Source organism: Struthio camelus, chromosome 7 (assembly GCF_040807025.1).
Source record: "Struthio camelus isolate bStrCam1 chromosome 7, bStrCam1.hap1, whole genome shotgun sequence".
Classification (NCBI taxonomy): Eukaryota; Metazoa; Chordata; class Aves; order Struthioniformes; family Struthionidae; genus Struthio; species Struthio camelus.
In genome coordinates, this window is record NC_090948.1 from 43,254,276 (window position 1) to 43,272,232 (window position 17,957).

General features: G+C 46.7%; 1 protein-coding gene across 4 annotated transcripts in view; it reads left to right on the plus strand.

Annotated features, from left to right (window-relative positions):
* Positions 1-552: 552 nt before the first annotated feature.
* The window catches only part of PAPSS2 (3'-phosphoadenosine 5'-phosphosulfate synthase 2), a 37,996-nt gene continuing 20,591 nt past the window's right edge, over positions 553-17,957 (plus strand). For all 4 annotated transcript variants that reach the window (XM_068951112.1, XM_068951113.1, XM_068951114.1 and 1 more), the window contains exon 1: positions 553-692. In XM_068951112.1, coding sequence (XP_068807213.1) covers positions 672-692 — 21 coding nt within the window. In that variant the 5' untranslated portion in view covers positions 553-671. The remainder of the gene's footprint in view (positions 693-17,957) is intronic.

The window sequence follows — 17,957 nt, forward strand, 5'->3', positions numbered from 1 at the left end:
GCAGGAGCGCGGGGGGCGGAGGGCCGGGGCCGTGGTGCCCCAGAGGGGAGCCGGGGTCGGGGGCAGGAGCGCGGAGGGCCGGGGCCGTGGTGCCCCAGAGGGGAGCCGGGGTCGGGGGCAGGAGCGCGGGGGGCGGAGGGCCGGGGCCATGGTGCCCCAGAGGGGAGCCGGGGTCTGGGGCAGGAGCGCGGGGGGCCGGGGCCGTGGTGCCCCAGAGGGGAGCCGGGGTCGGGGGCAGGAGCGCGGGGGGCGGAGGGCCGGGGCCGTGGTGCCGCAGGAGGGAGCCGCCGGCCCCAGAGGGGAGCCGGGCCCCGTGGTGGGAGCCCTGGGCACCCAGGTGTTGGGCGCTGAGGGCCGGGTTCCCCTGCCATGGGGCTGCAGAGGGCCGCCAGCCCCCGAGCGGAGCCAGGCCCGCAGCGGGGCCGCGGAGGGAGGCGGCCGGCTCGTCGGCAGCCCGGCCCGGTGCCGAGCGCGGCTGCGGAGCGGCGCCGGGCGGCGATGGGGGTCGGCGGGGCGGGAGGAGGAGGAGGAGGAGGAGGAGGAGGAGGAGGAGGAGGAGGAGGCGGCGGAGGAGGGGCCGGCCCAGGGACGTGCTACGTGTCTCCGGAGCCCTTATAGCGCCTGGCCGGCCGCCGCCGCCGCGTCTGCCCGTGCTGCCGCCCCGCGTCACCATGTCGAGCAGCGAGAAGACGGTAGGGGCGGCGGGAGGAGGGGAGGGGGGTCCCTCTCCCCCTGGGGCCTTTGCCGCGGGGCAGGTGGGCTCGAGCGATTTCGACGCCCCCCTGCCCCGGGCCGCTCTTTCTGGGGGCGACGCGCCACCAGCCGCCTCCAGCGCGGGTGCGGGGCGCCGGCGGCCCTGAGCGAGGGTCCCTCTCCGCCCCGGGCTCGGGGCGCGTCGAGGCGGCTGGAGACCGGCCGGGCGCTCGCCCGTCACCGGAGCGTCGGCAGGTGCCGCGGAGCGGCGCGAAGGCGGCAGCCACCGCGTCGCGGTTCAGGCGGCGGATGGTCAAGGCGCCGCCGACGTGGTCAGCGGGCCGCTCCTCGCCGCAGCGGGGGGCCTGCCCCGCCATCGGGTTCGCGCCCCCGTCAACGGCCGGCGGGTCGCGCCCCGAAAGGGCTCCCTCCGTCCCGGGGGCGTCGCAGGATCACAGAAGGGTTGAGGTTGGAAGGGACCTCTGGAGATCATCCAGCCTCCCTGCTCCAGCAGGGTCCCCTAGAGCACATTGCCCAGGATCGCCTCCAGACGGGTTTTGAATATCTCCGGGGAAGGAGACTCCACTCCTCTCTGGGCGACCTGTGCCAGCGCTCTGTCACCCTCCCAGTCCAGAAGTTTTTCCTCAGGTTTAGGTGGAACTGCCTGCGGTTCAGGAACGTCGGCCGCGTCGGTGGGCAGAGCGCCTTTCCGCGCAGCCTTTTCCCCGGTTAGCTAACAAGACGTTAAAGGTTGAGGGAGCCTGCAGCGGGAGGGCGCCGTACAACGGCGGTCCGTGCCGTCGGCCCTGGGGCTGGCCCGAAGCCCGCGGGCAGCGTTTGAAAGGCGTGAGCTCTCTCCAGCCCTTCCTCGGGCGAGCGCGCGTGCTGGGAGCTCGCTCTCGGCCGAGCGAGTTTCGGCTGTCGCGTCGGCAGCCGGCGGCGGCGCCCTGCGGGTCGCGTCAGTGACGGCTGGTAGACGCCCGCTCGGAGCCGGTGCCTGACGCCGGGGGGAACGATTATAACCCACCCCTCGCTCCTCGCGCCGGAGGAGCCCTCTGCTCCTGGGCTGGTGGCAGCTCCGGGCGCGCCGGTTGCCACGCAGAAGGAGCGAGAGCAAGTCCGTTTTGGGTGCTGGAAAAGAAGATACGTGCCGTGGCTGCAGCGCTTTGTGCCTCCTTGAGACGTTTCATGCCGGCGAAGACGCGTCAGTGAGTTTCTTCTTAAATCCCGTCCCGTGAGTGCTCTGTGCCCTGGCCCTCCAGTTTGTGTCCCAGGGGCAAGGGCCTTGCTGTTTCTCAGAATAGCTCTATGTCCTCCTTCAGGCGCTCGGCAAATACGCTGTCTGTACGCGGTCTGCGAGCTGAACTGCCGTGCAGAGACTAAATTGTCAACTTTACTGCTAATTGTACTGATCCTTGTAAAGAACAGCCGTCCTGGCAGCTTCTGAGGTGAGGCCAAAGGTTGGATCAGCGAGACAGAGCGAGCGTTTCGCTCAGATCTCTTGGGGTTTTTCCTGTCCGGATCCCACCTGAGGCACATGGAGGGAGAAGCCGGCGAAACGGCCACCGACGCTTAGCGCTCTCAGCGTTGCAGTAAGGCTAGTTTACATAGAAAAAAACATCCGCAAAGCAAAAAATAAAAATAAAAAGAAGAGCAGAATTCAGTTAGAAAGTGAAATTGCACAACACAGTCGTGGACAGAAATCATTTTCCGCTTGCCAGCTCCGCTCCATTATTTCTTGGAATTGGGGTTTGACTGCACACACTTTTTTCTAGTTTAAGTCAGAACCGTAAAAAGTCCTGACGTAACACCCTAGGGTTTCTTTTGCTTGTTGATTTTTACCTCTTTATAAATCCAGCATTTTTCCAAGGTGTTTAATGTGTTTATAATACACTGCTAATCTATTCAGATAGGAATGTAACCAAAACCACAGAGTGCACCTATACAGCTGTGTTTTCTTGGAAAATATGAAAACTTTGGTTTATGGATTATTTCAGGGAATGTGGGAGGGGAGGTGAAATTTGTGAGTTATACATTGGAATTCTCCTTATTTCTGTGATAGAAGAGAGGTGTTATTAAACTTTCCAAAATAATGCCTGTGCTTTTGCCTCTACCCTGTGCTGGAGAAATGACCTTTATATACAAGATTGTAAATGACCCTTGTCCTATAACTGTCAAAACTGATGGTATCTAGTTGACAGTAGTAGGGTGTATTTTTATGTGGTTATTTGCCTGGCATGTTATAGAAGGAGAAACCCGCCAATTTCACTCAGGCTTCTGGTTATAAGATTCAGTCATTGTGCTGAAACTGCAATATTATCCCATTAGTGATTTCCCCAGTATGTTGCCCGGGGGGCACGTGGTTGTGTAAAGTGTAAACTGAAGTTCAGGCCCATAACATGGATTCAGTGGCCTCTAGGTTTCAAACATCTCAAGTTGATTACAGGTATACGATAATGCGTTTCGCTTTGATAGAGGTCCCTTTATCAGCAAAAGATATGAGGAGTTACATACTAACCTAAGATAATTTTCATATGCCCATGGCAGATCGGATTCAGTCTCAAGGAAACAACCTAGCATGGTTCAGGGAAGCTTATCAGAGACTCTGCCTGACGAAGAGCAGGCAACTGCAAAACGTGCCCTGGCAACTAGTGGCCTAAATATTGTAACTCAGAGGAGTTGTAACACGGTGATGAATTTTTCAGGATGGCTTTTGAAACCAGAACAGCTAAGACGGGTCCAGTTGGAAAATGAAGATGAGAGGCAGCTAATAATCGCCCTAACGAGATCCCTTTTAGTATGGCAGCTGATGGTTCTTTGGCGTCGCACTTACTCCCCTTTTTCTTTTTCCCCGTGACATCCTCGTTACTAATAACATCTTGGTTTCTGCCATTTCTTCCTGGTGTGGGTGATGCATTAATCTTTTTCCCTCAGACAACATTTTGTGAAGCTTATATGGTGCGTTCCTGAGGGAGAGTGGACGCTTCCAAGAATATTCGGTATCTGAGAATATGACAAAAATGGATTTCGTATGTGACGCTGATTAGCTAAGAATTGTCCTCCTTTGAAAGGTGCAGTGATGCTAGTTGCTAGGAGTTGAATTGACTGTATAATTTGGTGATGCTTCTGATTTTGAAAACTGAATAATTATAAGCCCAGGGTTCGACACTCACATTCAACCTGAATGTTCTCTAAAGCTCTAGTTTGAAGATATTTTCACTTCACACCCATTTGTTAATGTGAGCTGTGGTAAGGCATGAAGGAGAAAACTTTAGGTTTTAGACTTATGCATCCGTTGTCCTTAACAATTAAAAACGTTCCTTAATTGCAATTAAGACACAGGACGTGATATGCAGAAATCTCTCTTTTGCTAATTAGTATGGAAATAATCCCTTTAGTTCTGCCCATGGCATTATAAAAGGCATGAAATCCACTATATGGAAGACAGTCTCGTAGTCTCGTTCCGTTCAAAGACCTTATTGAAAGCAGAAAGCATTTATTTCTGACAAGATTTAGAACTGACTTTTTTTTTTTAATTTTTAAATAATACTCTTTAGTGATGACCATACCGTTTAACGTTCCTTACATAAATCTTCTGTGTCCATATGGTGAAATCGTGCTCTCAGGAGTGAGTAGACTTTAAAATAATTGCTGTGAGTAACATGTAGCTGTGGGCCTGCCCTTGTTTATTATGTGGCCTGTTTGCACAGTGAAGCATTCATGACTGAGTAGTTCTTTGAGTACCATCAAAATACAAGCTTGTTCTCTGTACACCTGAGGTGTCGCTGGCATTTCCTCAGGTCGTTACCTCTCAGCATCAGGCGGTAATTTTTGTTCAACAGGCAGAAGAATACAGATGGTACAGTGTGCCCCTGAGAGACAGCTTCTTGCAGTGCACAAACCTATAGATAACGGCCCTGTTCTTAAATGGCTTGAATCGCTGGCATGACTGGCCTCTAGCCCTCATTTGGAAATGTTTTGACAAAGCAGGGGTTAGTGGAAAATGCCAGTTAGTCAAAATATTTCATGAAATCAAGCTATTTGACAAGTGTTTCTTTGTGGGAGAGACCCAACCAAATACAGCCTGATGGTTAGGATGCTCATCTGGGACACGGGAGACAAGAGTCATGCCTCTGGCAAGGGGTGGGTGCCCACCTTGCTGGCTCTTTGGAGTGAATTTCTGTCTGGATATACTTTCAGACGCTTAGGGCAGTATGAAAGCTGAGTGCTGCAATCACCTTTTTCAGATTAAGTTACAGCTTTGTGATCTATCAGCTATTCTAACAATATCTCCAGGAAAGCGGGTGGTGTGGCATGTGGCACGTGACACAACTCTGTTTCGTGGAGATAGATACCATTTCAACAGCCCAGTAGATCACACATTTTTGGATGTTGATTATGTAGCGCTTACGTGTGCACAATCACAAATTATTTGATCTTATTCAAAGGCAAATCAACATGCAAAAATATTTTTGATATGTTTAATTTTTTATTAAAAAAAAAGAAAAAACACACAACATTAGATATCAGCGCTGAGGAAATATGAAGATGCTTTGTTTCTTTGTCTAGCAAGTATTCTCATGTTAAAGAAACTGCAACCACAGGGCAGAGTTCAGATGGACTGCGATACCACAGGCTATGCAATTGCTTATATTTAGTTTCACTTTTCAGCTGCAAAGCACTGTAAAATAAAAAATAGAGTGAGGTTTTTTTTTTAAATCCCCTGTGTTCATCTCTGCTTGCATGCTTGTTTTTGCTATTGCCTTAAATATAAACATCTCTAAGGATCTTTCAAGGATGTTGTAATCAAAGCGGTTATGGATAGCTCATCCGTGAAACTTGCACAGAAGACAGTGCAGCAGTTGTCAAAACCCTTATTTTAGTGAATCAGCATGTTTTGGTCTTAGCTGAATTCTCAGGACCGTTATTCTCATGTGTTACCAGACTTTTCAAAAGTGGGGTTTACAGCAATGTGAAATACAGCGCCTTACTCGTTGCACCATGATAGTAAAAGGTGATTGTGTGCTAGTTGCATGTTTAGTATTTGTGATATATTTTGTATTATTTTCTTACTACCATTTTTTTGGCTTTATATTGCTTTTCTTTGAAAAGTAAGGAGAGGTTATCGGGATTAACTATTATGATAGGCTGTTTTGAGTTCTGTTGTTTCCTGTCGTTGTAACAAAATCAGCTTCATGTGTTCCAGCCTCAGTAGCTGCAAGCTGTGGGCCTTATTTTTGGTTAGACTTTTCTGGTGTCCCCCCCGGTGTCTTCTGCCCTGGGTGGGGTAAGTTTTCCAGGAGACTGTGTGGACTGAGCAGCTCCTGGGTCTGTGCAAGAGTGTGAATGTGGAAGCGTTTTTCTGCCAGGACACATGTTTGGTGCCTGAACACCCATTCCCTCTGAAGAAAGTCAGGTAGGTCAGATCTGATCCACGGACTGCCTGTTGGAGTGCTTGGAGTTAGTTTTTTGTTTCCCCAATAGGGCTAATGGCTGTTTGGGACTTCTCTTCATCTCATAGGGGACTGGTCCTCCGATTCACGAGTGCAGTTGGACACCAGGCTTGGTAACAGTGATCAGCAGAGCTGTGGAAGCGTTCTAGGCAGGTGGCTGAGATGGGATGAGCATGGAAACTGAACCATCCTTTCTCCAGTTTGGAGTTGAAGCACTTTGAATTGGCAGCAGTTGTTTCCTGTACTGCTGCTTGACTCATGGATAAATAGAGACTCTGGCCTTGACTGTTTTTCGGGTGGCACCGATTAAGTCATGGAAAAGTTTTTGGCTAGTAGTATGTGCCAGAACTCATAACTCAGGCATGGATTTCTGTCTGTATTCTCCTTGGGTAGCCTTTGCGATTAGACACCTTTGATTTTAGACAAGACAGTGACATATCGTTGAAGAGCACAAGCTATCCAGACATATGCACTGCAGCAGTAATTCAGATTTAGGCCACAGGGATTTTGTTTTTCCGAAGGGTCTTCAGGAGAAATAGAAGCGCTGGCAAACTTGCATTTTTCACTGGATCGATGTTGATCTTGGGAGGTTTCTTTAAATAACCTTTAAAAATGGAAAGACTTTTCATGTTTATCAAGATATTTCTTGATAAACTTGTAGCTGTACATACCCGCAAAAGGTAAGTGGCATTTAGGGCCCATGTTAATGCCTCTAATGGTATGCTCTGCCTTGAACTTGTACTTTGGTCACAGTTCTATATCTTAGAAGTCCATTAAGAGAACGGCATGTAATTCAGGTTATTATTTGTTAATTCACTATTATCATGAGTGTAGTGAATAACAATTATCTTTGATTTAGCTCTGAATCACAGTTGTAGGAAGTGAGAAATAGTTCCTTAATGACCTTACAGTTCAATCGTTTCTAATTGACAATTTGCCTGAAGTATTTCATTAACAAAAGGAAGGATGCAAAAAAAGCTGTTCAAAGCATTCAGTGGGAACGTGCGTCACTAAATAGGATGCTGGAAAATTAGGATTTTGCTCAAATGGTTGGTGGCACTACAGTTGTTAGCAGTGCCTCGGGTTTCCTAGAAGAGCATTCCTTTTTTGTTTACTTATAGCTTGGCTCAGTTATAACTATTTGTGTCAAAAGTTTTATCTGCTGAGTAGGTGCCAAAATGTTTTCGCCTGTTTGGAGAGCAGAGCTTGAGAAAAATGACAGTTTCCTTGACTTTTCTTTGTTCTTTTTTTTTTTTTAACGTGGCTTTTATTTTGAGATGCAGAGCTTTGGAGTTTGTTGACGTGTTTTTTTGCCATCTGCGTGCCAGATTGTGCATCTTTGGCAAATGACCGTTTGTACCTCCATTTTCAAGACTTCTTGACCTGGAGAGATCTTCACAGAAGCAAATAAGCTTCTGGCAGAACAAAATGTTTTAGTTGATATCAAACTATTTTTTCAGCTTTTCATTGTGGTGCAAAAAAGTGCATAAGGGAGAAAGGGAAGGGGGAACGTCTCATTTTTCTGGAAGATTGGTTGTTTTTGTGGCCAGAGGCTCTGGGAAGAGAAACGAGCCTCATTGTAGAGGGTCTGCCCACTGCTATGTTGCGTGTGCGCTTCTGCCAGCGACCTTGTGTGTGAGGCTAGACAAGTCACTTAGCCCTTGGTGGGAGGCAGCCAGCTGTACCTGCCTCTGTCCTTGCAAGGCCCATCCAGTACCCCGTCTGATAGTGTGGGGATGGACATGCAGAAACGTTGCAGCTGCAGCCTTCGACCAGCCTTAGAGTAGCATATAATAAATAATGCCTGTGGAGACACTTGGTTTAGGGAGGAGTGAATGAAATATTGAATAGCTGCTTGTTTGGGAGGAATCTGTCATTCTTCATGTTGACTTAGGCAAGAGTCTAGAAAACCCCAGGTGTGCTCACAGTTAAAAGCCTGTATTGCGACTTATGTGGGTTGGACACACGAACACTTTGTGTGGGAAACCTTGTCTTTCTTGTTACTAGTCCTCGTTGGACTTTTCTTCCATGAGTTCATCTAATGACTTTTTCAAGCCAAGTGGTCTTTTGGCCTGCGCGGCCTCCTGTGGTGAGGAGTTCCACAGCTGAACCATGTACTCTGCAGAGATTCTGGCTGAGTTTCCCTCAGTCTTTCCTGTAGGTGTTTTCACCCTTTGCGTACTTTAAAAATTCACTGAGGTGCAAAGAGACCCTGCTGACATGGGATGGAGACCTTGAAACAGCAATCACATTTTTGAAAAATAAAGTAACATTGCAAAGTCAAGTGCATGCAGGTTGCAAAACATCAGAGGGAGGGTTGTGCATCCAGCCTGGATACTGAATAAGGCAGGGAGTAGTAGTGGGCGGTCACAACACTGAGCTCTTATCGGCTTGGGTTTGTGTCTGGGAGCAGAACTTTTGTTGCAAGGGAGATTGTAAATCTGACATTTTTTAGTTCACTTTGCACATCTGCGAAAGGGGGTGGGTGGCTGAACTTCTGGAATCGGGCTGTGTTTGCAAGAGGACTGTGCAATACCGCCTGCTTTGGTGACGGTAGGGGTTGAGTCCTGACATTGCCAGTGTTTATTCTTTCAACGGGCTGCCAGCATTGTCCTGTAGAAGAGAAGTGAAGCAAGAGGATTAGTTCTTTCAGTGAAATGTATGTTTGAATACCTGATGAAGTGTCTTGAAGTGTAGATCCTCTGTAGCTCCCGCTACTTACGACACTGCTAGAGCTTCTCAAAAATGTTACAAAATTTCTTTCCTGATGGGATATGATGAGCCTGCTAAAAACAGGTGTCCTGTCCCCGTATGATTTGGAGTCATGTTTGATCTGTGTGAAGCAGGACATAGGTTTGTGAAGGCATAGTCCTGCTGCTTTTCAGGAGAGCAGAGAAGTGGCTGCTGTCTACAGCCAGACATGGCTGCTTTATGTATCCACCCACAAGGCGACACGGATGGGCTGACAGGCTCAATTCAACCTGGGGAAGAGCAAAAAGAATCTGCTTTCTTATTTAGCGGTAGATGGAGTTGCCACTTCACCTGTGTGGTCTTCTGCACAGTTAGATGTTGACTTCCAAGTTTTTTGCAAATTCAGAGAAACTAGTGGGGACATAAAACTGCTTAATGTGTCTCACTGTGTTTTGTGTTTACAGCATTGCTACCATGTTGATTCAGCTTTTAAAGATAAGCTAATCACAGTCCAGAGCCATTTGAAACTTGGCATGGCTGGATGTGCCCACCCTTGCTACATTTTATGTTTTCTTATACTTATTGAACTGATTTTTTGAGCTCTTAAAGTAAATGATTTTGATCAAATAGAATATTGCTCTTACATGTTAGTTCACTGTGTTTGCTAGACTACCCTCAGGGTGAGCAGGTGACAAGAGTTTTGGAGCAATTCCCTGATGATCAGGCCTGGCCCTCTTGCAGTTACATCTGGCCCGTCTGCTGCAGGAGACTTGACTGGGTGGGATGAGAGAGTACAATCCAAAGAGGGTCATTTATTCGCTGCCTGTCCGTAGGATCAAAACTTGCTGGTAGCTCACAAATGTAGGATTCCGGTCTGCCTTCATAGTCAAGCATTTTGCAAACAGAAGATGACAAGGAGTTAAGGTGAACTTGAAAAAATACTACTATGGCTGGACACCGTTGCTCAAATCTTTGGCTAAATATAAAGCTTCAGATGTGAAATTCAGATTTGCTCCGCTGTGTGACAAATTCAGCTTGGGGATGGCTACAGTGAAAGAAAGGTTAAAGCTTAGAAGAGAGCACAGCAAACACTGGAGCTCATAGCTTTTTCTGTCTGAGAACTGAACAAAATGTAGCTCAATTTTTGATCTCCTGACATTGTATTGCAAGTTATTCTGTACGTGATATTTGATGCAGGGATCCTGTAAAAGTCTGGTTGTCCGTCTTGCTTGTTCTAAGGGACAAGGTGCCTGTGTAGCCGTGGTAAGAGATAGGATGTCTACAATGCTTTGTTTACCTCGGAAAGCCACAACCCATTAGTTAAATTCCTAAATCGCATATTCAAGAAAAAAAAAAAAAGATTATGTGTAAGTAAATTCCTCCCTGGAAATTTTTAGATAGCAAAGTTACTGTGTAGTCGAAATACGTACCTTGATCTCCTTTCCATTTTTCCCTGAACCCTGGGAGGGATTGGTACCTCGTTTGCTCTTTTCATAACCTGATATCTTTTTCTGAAAGAAGATATGGAAACCAGACCATGTGTACTTGTGGTACTTTTTCCTTCTTGGGGAGCAGTGGTGTGCTGTTTTATTCGGGTGAAGCATTCTCACGCTGCTGCAGTTACACCATACAAAGCAGCTAGACTAGCTGTCGATCATGTCTCTGCACCCATGAGACCTGGATATGCTGGCAGTTGACCAGGCTACACCATCTGTATGTTTGTTAACAATTAGTTGCCAGTCATCTGGTTGCATAATTCCTTTCGTTTCTCTTTTATCAGAGATTAAATAGATGTGCTTGATCAGTTTGCTATGGATGTTCAATCCAAATGCTTTCCTGTACTACAGTGAAAACACAATTTATGTTCTTTCTTCTTGCAAGATAACCCTTTTTTGCGTTGTCAGTAGTCCTGCGGGACCATCAGGTGTCTGTTAGCATATTCCAAACCAGCCTTGGAACAGATCCTAGACATAAAAAGCAAAGTAGTTCTCCTTTTTCAATGTGAAACTTATTGTTTGTAAAATGAGCATGAGCCAGTCTGTCAAAATGGATTCATTTATGGGGAGGTAATTTAGCAGAATTGCTTTGTGCGAAAAAATGGAGAAAACATGGACGGGTTTCTTGTTACATTTGTTATATTTGTCAGTAGTTGACAGGATGCTCTGTTTGTCAAATATTTGTTGCGCATGCAGCTGTCCATTGTGATTTTTGGAAAGAGGACCGAATGATCTTTTTTCTAAAATAACATCTGTCCCAGCCTTCCAAATTCATCATGAAAATGTAGGAGCCCAGGATGATTCACTAGTTTTACTGTGCTAATTAAATTAGAGTAGCGACATCATCTTTCCAAAGGAAAAGAAAAGCTTGATTTGGGTGACTTCAGAAAAACCAACTTCAATGCCCAGTTTTAACCTGCTGGTTTGAAGTCATATATTGATTTTAGAAATCAGTGTCTGTTTGATTTGCAAGGTTACTGGAACACAAGCTTGTACGTTGAGCTTGGATTTTTTTTTTTTTTCATTTCAGGGTTGTGTCGAGCTTGATTCTGGGAACCTGAAACTCGCAAATTTGTACCAAAACAAAGAATATTTTAGCTACACTCAAAATTAGGGTCTTGCTAAGAGCTCAAAAATTCCTATGGGTTAAAAAAAATAATTTAGCTAACCCCACCTTGAAAACCTTGTGTGTCAGTAATCTTTGGCATTTCAAACTGTCTGCCTGCAAGCTGAAAGGACTGCTTGTTTCAGGTAGCTAGGAAGTCTCTGCTAGCCTCCTTAAGATCTTCTGTGTTACGTTGCTGGCAGAGGAAAGAGGCTGATGTAGCAACGCCAAAATGAACAAGCCTAAGAGTTAGCGTGTGCCAAGGAGCAAGTGTGGTCTGCTTTGGTTTATTCAGAGCACTGAATGAAGAAAGGGATCCCAGTTCAGCGGTCTGCCTGGTGTGAGCGAATGCTGGCAACTTGAGGCCAGGAAGCCCATTGCTGTGCAGGATGTTTTGTGACACATCACTGTATTACTCTGCTAAGTCCAAAAAAAAAAAAAAAATCCATCCTACAGCGAGGACAAGTCTCCCCCTCCTACTTCATGAAGAAGAGAATGGAGGAGAGGGCTGTGTCAGGTGGTCCAAGCGTGATCTCTGCCCACAAATGGTGGGAGAGGAGAGGAGTCCTGCCTGCAGGACAGAGAGGGGACGATCGCAAGGGAAGCAGGAAGATCTGCTGTGCTGCTGCACGACTCGACCCGCTCTGTGCGAGTGTCCTGAGGTGACTGAGACTTCCTGAGGAGTGCTGGGAAGCCTGCATGCTTAAAAGGTCCCGTCACTCGTTCCCTGTCTAGATCTGCAAGCCCTGCTCCATGTTGTGGTGGGACCCCGCGACTTGAAACGGGCAAAGTTTCCAGGGTAACTTTGTCTCTTTGGGGATTTTCCCTGGGCTTGATTTTGAAGAGCTTATGGTCTTAACCTCTTTGACTAATTACACTGAAGTTTGGGAAAAGGCTATTGGCTTAGGGTTTTGAGAGCTAAACTGGGACTTCAGAGACTCTGAGGTTTCTCCATCATACTTGATAATGAATGTAAAGAGTTGACCTTCCACAATAAAACCACCCCCTTTACTCTCTTCCTCCTTTTCTTTTGAGTATAATACATTTAATATTCTGCAGCAAATGACTGTTCTGCAGAAAGCTTTTTTCCCCTGTTTTGGAGATGGACGCTTTCTCTTCTCAGAGATGTCAACTTGCCCATTTTGGAGACCAGCCATGGGAATTGCCCAAGTAGAAGAAACTTGTTTTTTTTATGAAAGTCCCATACACTTAGTTTTTATGCATCGTGTTCAACTGATATGACCAAAGACTCTTTTTAGTAAGATGCCAGGATTTGGGAGGGGATTTTAAAAGATAAATTAGATGAATCTGTGGAGATTTAAGCGTATGTTTGACTTTAAACTTGAAAGCTTGCTTAATCATTTTAAAAGTCTGTTTTATCATTTGTCAATACAATTGGCTGAAAATGTTTCAAAGCCTCTTTTTTTTTTTCTTCTTGAAAGGGGTAAGACTGGAGTACCAAAATAGGCATATGTTAACTACTCAACTGGAAAAAACAGATGCTTCTATTCCTAATGATGGGAGATAGTCCTATAAATAAAAATGTGGTTGGGGGAGTGCTGACTCTACCCTTCTGCAGGGTCAGAGTTTCCCCAGAGCTGTGAGTGCGGCCAGCCGCCAGTCAGATGTTAAGTGTATTCTTACGAGGCTGAGCCTCCTGTTAAGTGAGCTCAACGTGTGACTAATGCGCTCTTAATAACGCCGCACTACAGGAGTATTTCTTTGTTGGCACAGTTCTTCGGCAGATTTGTAATATATTTTCACGAGGGAGTTCCTCTTTGGAACAGATCTTCCTGCAGTCTGCCACGAGTTGTGGTTCTCACCTCTTGGACTTTTTCCAGGACCAAGCCTGTGCCAGCTACACCAGATACAACAGGGATACTCCTACAATGAAGAGTAGTGGTAAAGGGCATAATAAGGACATTGTTTTAGACCAACTGTTTGCGGAGACCAGCAGTGCTTTCCAATGACGACTCTTTCCTCCGCAATGAAGGAGAGCCCTGCGTTCTGTGGACATGTCAGCAAGTATTGGCCCGAGGAGGTCGTCTGTGCTTGTGTGATCCCTTGAGTCTCCCATGAGGGCTGCTGCTAGAGGGGCAGTCCTGCTCACCTCCCATCTCTTCTCATTCCTTTCCAGCCCCTTTGCTGTGCCAGCCGTGGTGAGCAGTTCTCACCATGGTCCTGCTCGTTATGTAGCCCCACGGGTACTAGCTAAAAGAGTGAGTGGAAATGGGTAGGTGGGGGCAGGAGGAGATACTGCCTTGTATCTGGAGATAACTGTCCAGTGCGGCTGAGGGTGCTGGAACTGATATCTATTTGAATTTCTAATGAAAGATGGCAAATCATCCATGTAATTAGTTGGGATGGTGATGAACCAGATGCTTGTCTGGTGCATTTTCTGTTAATTGTGCAGTCGTTCAGCTCCTAACAAGTGTAAGATCTGGTTAGGAAAGGTCCCAGAGATATGGTGCTACAGCATCAGGTAAGAAGAGAAGATGGTTCCTGATGACACCTCTCATCTCTGCCCACCCCTTGCTTTCATAAATCAGGGGAGCATCTCGCCCTGCTGGGGTGGCCTTAACTAGCCCCGTGTTTGGAGACGTCGGTCCTGCTAGGACAAGGTCTGTCGCGGTTGACTCAGTGCGTTGTGCTTCGGCTTGTGCTGCGGTACCATTACAGCTAATTTGGTTCGTTGCAATCCTGTTTGGATACCTGAGTGTTTGCTGTAAACAAGAGCAGGTAAATCCTGTGTCCTCAGACATCCCTTGCTTCTTGGCATCCCTTGCCAATTTTGAAGAAAGAAGCTTCTCTCCCAAACCTCGCTTCTGAGATATCTGGATTACCGCAAGAAATGCTTACCTGTGTCCCTAAATTGTCCCTCTGTGGGACTTGAAATTCAGGCATGATTCTGTTGAAATGAGGATTGGAAGCCCTTGCCTCCTTTAAGTGTATTTTGAGACCTTTGTCCCCAGGCTCGAACTGTGTTTGGCTCACAGTTAAAAGATTAAAACAGTGACAGCTAAAGTTAGCAGGAGAGCTTTGCGTCCAATTAAGCCCCATCCACAACTTATCTCTGCGTCCCAATGGCTTTACAGCGTATGCTCGTTCTAGATGAAATCTCTCCAAGGTTTGTTCTCAGGCCGTCCATGATTATTTTTGGTGCTGACTGTTTTGGCTTCGCTCTGTTTGCTCCTATTTCAGAGCTGGCTTCCCGAGCCACTTAGGAGATTGTGAATGATTGGGTAGGAAGTCAGTACTTCCTGGTGAACAAACTGTTCTGTTTGGAACAAGCTGTCAGCCATCCATCAGCAAAAATGTTTGTGTTTCTCTTTGCCTCTTTTGTTTTCTGCATATCTGGCAACAGGAATTTGAGACGGTGTGTGTCACACTTGCGTTGGGGGTTAGAAAGAGTTTCAGATATGTGATGCAGTAAAAATCTTGCCTCTTTAACAGTGAGCTTGCTAAGAACATATACTAAATCCCTACGTTTTTTCTTCTCCGACTGGAGTTCCCTGCAGGTGGGAGAGGTCTGAAAGTGCTGCAGGATTTCAAAAATGCATTTGGTGATGTTTTCCTGAGCTCCAAAGGAGCCCGGTATGAAAAAGAAAAAAAAAAAAAAAAAGCTCCAAGAGGCATGCACAGTGCAGACTTATAGTACGCCGACACGTACTTCTAACATAATAGTCCTCTTACGTCAGCCTCCTAGGAATGTGTTAGTTCCTGAATCTTGCTCAGGAAGAGACGCTATCATGGTTGATACTATGCAGGATAGATCCGGCAGATTAGCACTTTAGAAGACTGCTCATGAGGAGATCCGTGTGTTGCGGCAGTACCTACTGAAACAGGGGGAAAAGGGAGAAGAAGAGATTTGAAGCAAGCGTGCTTCCCTTCTCCGTGCAGAAGTTACGGCCTCGTCTCTTGTGAGCGCAGTGCAAAATACCTGCTCCTTGTGTTGGAAAAGGAGCGATTGCCCTTGAGGGCTGCGTCATTATCGACTGAGCTTTATGCAGCAGTGGTGATTTTGCTGCAGGTCTGAGTAGTGGCAAACTGTAAGAAAGGGGTGAGTTGGGGCAGCAATTTACAACTTGTGCTCTATCAACGGTCCTTGGCCAGCCAACATGTAATTTCAGAACGGTGCCAGATCTTAATCAGCAGAAGAAACATGCAAAACACACATTTGTATCTTGGGGGCAGGGATCCTTCTGGCAGCTGTATCTTCTGCATGTGTTCGTTTAGTCCTGCTTCAGATGCTCAAGCCTAACTCTCTGGGGACCACTGAGTGAAAATTAAACTGTGGTGGTGCTGTCTGGGATTTGCAAGCTCAGCATGTTAAAACAGCACATTCAACGTTCCCCCTGCTCCCCCCCTTCCAAACCTTGAGCTATTTCTCTTTGCCTTTTATTTTTTGATGCGTTCGGCTCAGTCACATTTCCACTTTCCTCTGAGGATCAGGCCTGGAGAGGTTTTTGTTCTGCAGTGTAAGGGTGGGATACTTCCATAATCATTTGATTCGAGGAGGGGAGGCTTTAGGGAAACCGCAGCGTGTCGCAAAACTCACGGTAGGGTTGCGAGGTTTGACAAGCGCTGTAGTGTACGCTGGGCTCTGCGTTTCAGACAGTGTCTCGGCTGTCCAGCTAATGACTTCAGGTCCATAAAGGGCTCTTTCTCTGCGCTGGAGAAAAGCACTACTGTGTTGGTGCTGGCGTTCTGAGAGGTGATGCTGGGTGAGAGCTTATTACGGGGAAGGAGGATGTTCCCTGGGGGCAGGAAACGATTTGGCACTGGGACTGCACCATACAGAAGCACAGATGTGTTGGTACTTGTCAAACAGAGATGTTTGCAGTCTCCTCGCGGGGAAGAGCTGCCTGAAAAGAAAAGGGGAAAAGAAGCAGAACTACTGAACTCGCATAGCAGCAACCCAGGAAAAACCCAGCTCGTTGATTTTTATCCCTTGAAATGACTGTGGAAGGGGGAAGCAAAATCCAGGATGCACTCTGCCGGCTGCAGCAGTGAAAATGGGAACTGAGAGTCCCAGAGTGGGTAAATGTGTTGCCTGAGGTGGGTGAGACAGTAGCCCTGGAAACCTTTTTAGTCCGGGGCTTCCCGTCAAGTCATAGGATGATGACACAAGTTCGAGGATGGGAATCAATCACACGTGATAATTCTGGAGGAATTATTTTTCCATCCCAGAGCATTTTCAGTCTAAGTTTCACAGTAGTGGGACTGACTTTTAGGCTTGCTTACAGTTAATCTTGGAGGCAAGATTTAGGCTAATGATTGCTTGGACGCAGCTATTCTTACCAGTATATTAAAACAGTCTTTAATTGGCTATCTGTTCAGCGTGCCCGCAAGCATTGGAAAATTACACCTCTCACTTGGAAACACACAAAAAAAGAAGAGGCTAGTTTTGGGAGATTTAGCTGAAATGGAATGGAAGATGGGCATGAAATTCAGAATACGATACGATAGCTAAATCGTATCGATACGATAGTGATACGATAGTGATACGATAGCTAAATCTCTGTGATGGGGGGTTGATCTCTGTTGGGATGCTGATCTTTCTGAAAAAAAGACAATAATAAAAGCAGGAGAGGAAAGGAAATTTTTTTTTCTCCTGCTAGGGAATGATTTTTTTCACCCAGATTTCTGTGTAGGCAGATCCCTCTGTTACATATAAAATACCAATTCTCTAATGAATGCTCATTCCTTTGCTGAATCCTAAAAAATGTTAACGGCCCAGCAAGCAAAGTTAAAAACATCAGGCTATTTTGCTAACACAGTTAAAAATACCTTTTACTTTATTGTCTCTCTCATTCCTCTTTTTTCTTATATTAAAAAAAAAAAAGAACAAATAAAATACTATCACTTCCCTACTTTGACTTTAGATGTAGAAATACTCATATATGGCAAGAAGTGGAGATTATAGGAAAGCACAGACCCCCACCCCGCCCCGGTTGCATCAGCAATACGAAGCGGAGAAACCCATGACTGTGCAGAATCTGGCTGGGAAGAAAATACTTCTACTCTGTCTCCCTCCCGAGACTTTTCCTTTGGCTGGCTCCGTTGGAAATGCAACCCATATCAGAAATAAGGCAGTAAGGATGCCCGAGGCCAGCCTGTGCTCCACGCAGGCGGTTTAATGAGACCTGATAATACGGTGGCAGCAAAGTGAGTGATAGCGTGGAGGAGCAAAGCCCTACTTGATAGTACCGTCTCTCTCTGGGATTACTAGAGGGTAGAAAATTGCAGTGCTGGTAAATTAGGACATGTATTCTGGAGTCCTGAATCCTGCTTGATAAGAAACGTGTAAATATTTCACATGCAAAAAGTCTTTATTAAAGTAACGTTATCAAACGTTATCAGTTAGATGTCAGGGAGCGCCAAAATTCAGGCTGCCGCTTCAGCTTCACGCTGGATCCCCCGCCTGTTTCAGGAAGTTCAGGAGGTCGAGTTGTGTGTTTTCTCTGCTTCCCATCCCACCCTCTTCTTCCACCAGATCCTGGTATCGTTCGGCCTTGC